This window comes from Myotis davidii, unplaced genomic scaffold (genome assembly GCF_000327345.1).
Source record: "Myotis davidii unplaced genomic scaffold, ASM32734v1 scaffold557, whole genome shotgun sequence".
Taxonomy (NCBI): Eukaryota; Metazoa; Chordata; class Mammalia; order Chiroptera; family Vespertilionidae; genus Myotis; species Myotis davidii.
Genome location: NW_006289557.1, coordinates 368848 through 371819, shown reverse-complemented (window position 1 = coordinate 371819; position 2972 = coordinate 368848). Strand labels below are relative to the sequence as shown.

Sequence of the window (2972 nt, the reverse complement as noted above, 5' to 3'; positions counted from 1 at the left end):
ACAGCCCCCGCAGGCCCCCCTTCTCCCCGAAGAGCACGCCCGGGAGCTCCTCCAGCGGGTTCTCATCCAGCGCCAAGGAGGTCAGATTGTGCAAATGGAGAAAGAGTGCCGAGGGCAGAGACCGCAGCTGGTTTCTGGAAAGAGTTAACATACGCAGGTCGCGGAGCTGGTCGAAGGCCCCGGGCGCGAGGGAGCGGAGGCGGTTTCCGTCGAGCCGCAGCTCGGCCAGGGCGCGCAGGCTGCGCAGGAGCCCCGCGTCCAGAGAGACGAGCTGGTTGGAGTGGAGCACCAGCCTCTCCAGCTTAGCCTGGGCCCGGAGCAACCCCTGCGGCAAGTGAGTCAAATTGTTTCCCGATACATCCAGCACCCTCAGGTTCCCCAGGTGCGCGAAGAGGCCGGCGGGGAGGGAAACGAGTTGATTGTTGTTCAGAAGGAGATGCTGCAGGCTAACCAGGTTCCGAAACAGGTTTTGGTCAATGCGCGTTAGTTTATTGTGGCTCAAGAACAACTGTTCCAGGAGCACCAGCTGGTCGAAGACGGAGCCTGGAAGATCCGGGATTTGGTTGCGCGACAACCTCAGGGTTTTTAGGTTTATCAGGTCGTCGAAGGCGCCGGGGGCGACGGCGGAGATGTGGCTGTCGGCCAGTAGGAGGCGCTGCAGGACCGTCATGCCGCGGAAGCTGTCACTCCGCAGGGTGCCGCGGTCCATGCGGTACAGCATGATGACCGTGAGGTTGGTGGGCAGGCCGAGCGCGCCGATGCGCCCCACGTCGCCCCCCGAGCACTGCGCCGCGTCCCGGACGAAGCAGCTGCAGGCGGGAGGGCAGGGGAAGGAGACGAGCTGTGCGCGCAGGAGCGCGAGCACCGCGCACAGCAGGGCGGCCCTCAGCATGTCCGATGCCTGTGGACAACACACAAGGGCAAACGTTCGCGTGCGCTCTTGTAACCCTGGGCATTTAACGTTGCAGAGGCAGGGTTCTTTCGCCAGGATTATCACTGCCTCTGTAATTCATAGACTAGTAAAGTCTCCCGCTTTGCTTAGGGGTGCAGATTTTCCTGGGTGGTCAAAAGACATTCATTCGTTCTACACTCACACGTCTCATTCTTTTGTTTTACTGATTTTCCACTCTCCGTGCAAAGCATGGAAAGCGTTTGCAAGCCAGAGAAAAGTCAGTACTTTAAATTCTTTACGTAGAGAGAACTCACTAAATAATTCTTCTCACCTTCAGGCTCCAGATTTCGCAGAGCAGTGCCCACTGTGAACATAGCTCTGCTCTTGACTCTATCCTTACCCAGGGGTGGGTATCCTTACCCAAGTCACGGAGGGAACAGCAAAGTGTTCAAATGACAGCCACCACCTGATTCCTTTGGTCACAACCATGTTATATCTGCAATACCAACTCCTCTACTACAACAATGGACCCCCCCCCCACCAAACAGCGAACACCCTCAGGCACACCGGGAAACGCAGGTAATAATACTTACCACTCTATGCCAGGCGTTCTTCCCAGCACTTTATTTGAATCCATTCATTTCATCTTTACCTAACCTTATGAGGTACATACTATTACTATCCCCAAAGAATGAAGAAACGAAGGCATGGGAAGTTTAAGGAACTTAACCAGGGTCACAGAGCTAGAATTGGAGAGTAGTATATCTGATTGAACCATAAATAAGAAACTATCATTTCTAAGATGTTTACAAATTAATACTTCTGGCATTGAATCATCTGTGAAATACACGCAGTAATACAAATCTGCCAAAACGTTTCCCCAGTGTAATTTTACACATATCGTTTCTTGTAGCTACCTATTCTTTCTTACGCACACATGAACTCACCAAGCCCTCCAGTTGCCCATACTAATTTTAAAGTATTTGGCCTTACCTGGAATGGTACTGCACCCCAAAGCAACTGAAAGGCTTAGAGCCTCGCCTGTGATTCGGCACTTTCCAAAGGAAGAGGGCGGTACCCCTGCATCCTCAGGATAAAGACTTTAACAGAATAAACGTCATGGAAAGGGCCCTATCTCAGAAGGCATATTCGGGATTTTTAATGACAAATATTTTCAAACTGAAAGCAACTATATATATAACCTAGATCCTACTGTCAAGGCTGAATGACAAGAGCAGGAGAGAGAGAAGTTTCTCCATAAATGGCACAACATAGCTCTGTGATGCCAGGAAAGCTTAGTGCAGCTGCCACACCCCTCGCGGGGCCAGGCTTCCTCCCGGCTTCCTTTTCATGTCACAGTTCTCTAATCCAGCTCCCCTCCTCCTTGGATGAATAATAAGGCTAAGACGCCCCTCACATGCTCCACTCAATTTCTTTTTAGAAATAATAAGGCTGAAAACATTCTCAAAGATGTTCAATTAGGCATCAGTGGGTGAGTTGAAGGGTGTTCACATGTTCAGTTTCACTTAGGACCGTCGAACGGCTTCCAAAGCAGCTGCCCCAGCACATGCTGCCACCTGCAGTGTGGGCAGTCCTTGTGCTTCACAGCTCTGCCCCTACTTGGAATTGATCTTTTAAATGTATATTTTGCAATTAATGGGAAATGATTGTCAGTGTGGTTTTTAATGCACTCGAGCCTCTTCATATTTTAAGGGCCACTTCATCTGAGAAATTCAGTTTTCTTTCATCTATTTGTCTATATGCAAAATATGTATGCTTATGTCTTTAAAAAACTGAATTATAGGCATTTTAATATATTCTGGATATGAATCCTTTGTTGGTTATAGGTGTTATGAATATCTTCAACTAGTTTGTGATTTGCCTTTCACCTTCTGTATGAGGTCTTTTTAAAAAATATATGTTATTGATTTTTTACAGAGAAGAGAGAGGGATAGAGTTAGAAACATCGATCAGCTGCATCCTGCATACCCCCTACTGGGGATGTACCCGCAACCAAGGTACATGCCCTTGACCGGAATGGAACCTGGGACCCTTCAGTCCACAGGCTGATGCTTAATCC

At 49.5% G+C, this 2972-nt stretch overlaps 1 protein-coding gene across 1 annotated transcript in view; it reads right to left on the bottom strand.

The window, feature by feature from the left end:
* The window catches only part of GP5 (glycoprotein V platelet), a 38024-nt gene extending 35994 nt beyond the window's left edge, over window positions 1–2030 (bottom strand). Inside the window, exons 1-2 of the mRNA XM_006762008.2 lie at window positions 1886–2030; window positions 3–901 (exon numbers count right to left, since the gene is read on the bottom strand). Coding sequence (XP_006762071.1) covers window positions 3–892 — 890 coding nt within the window. The 5' untranslated portion in view covers window positions 893–901; window positions 1886–2030. The remainder of the gene's footprint in view (window positions 1–2; window positions 902–1885) is intronic.
* Between the last annotated feature and the right edge of the window lie 942 nt (window positions 2031–2972).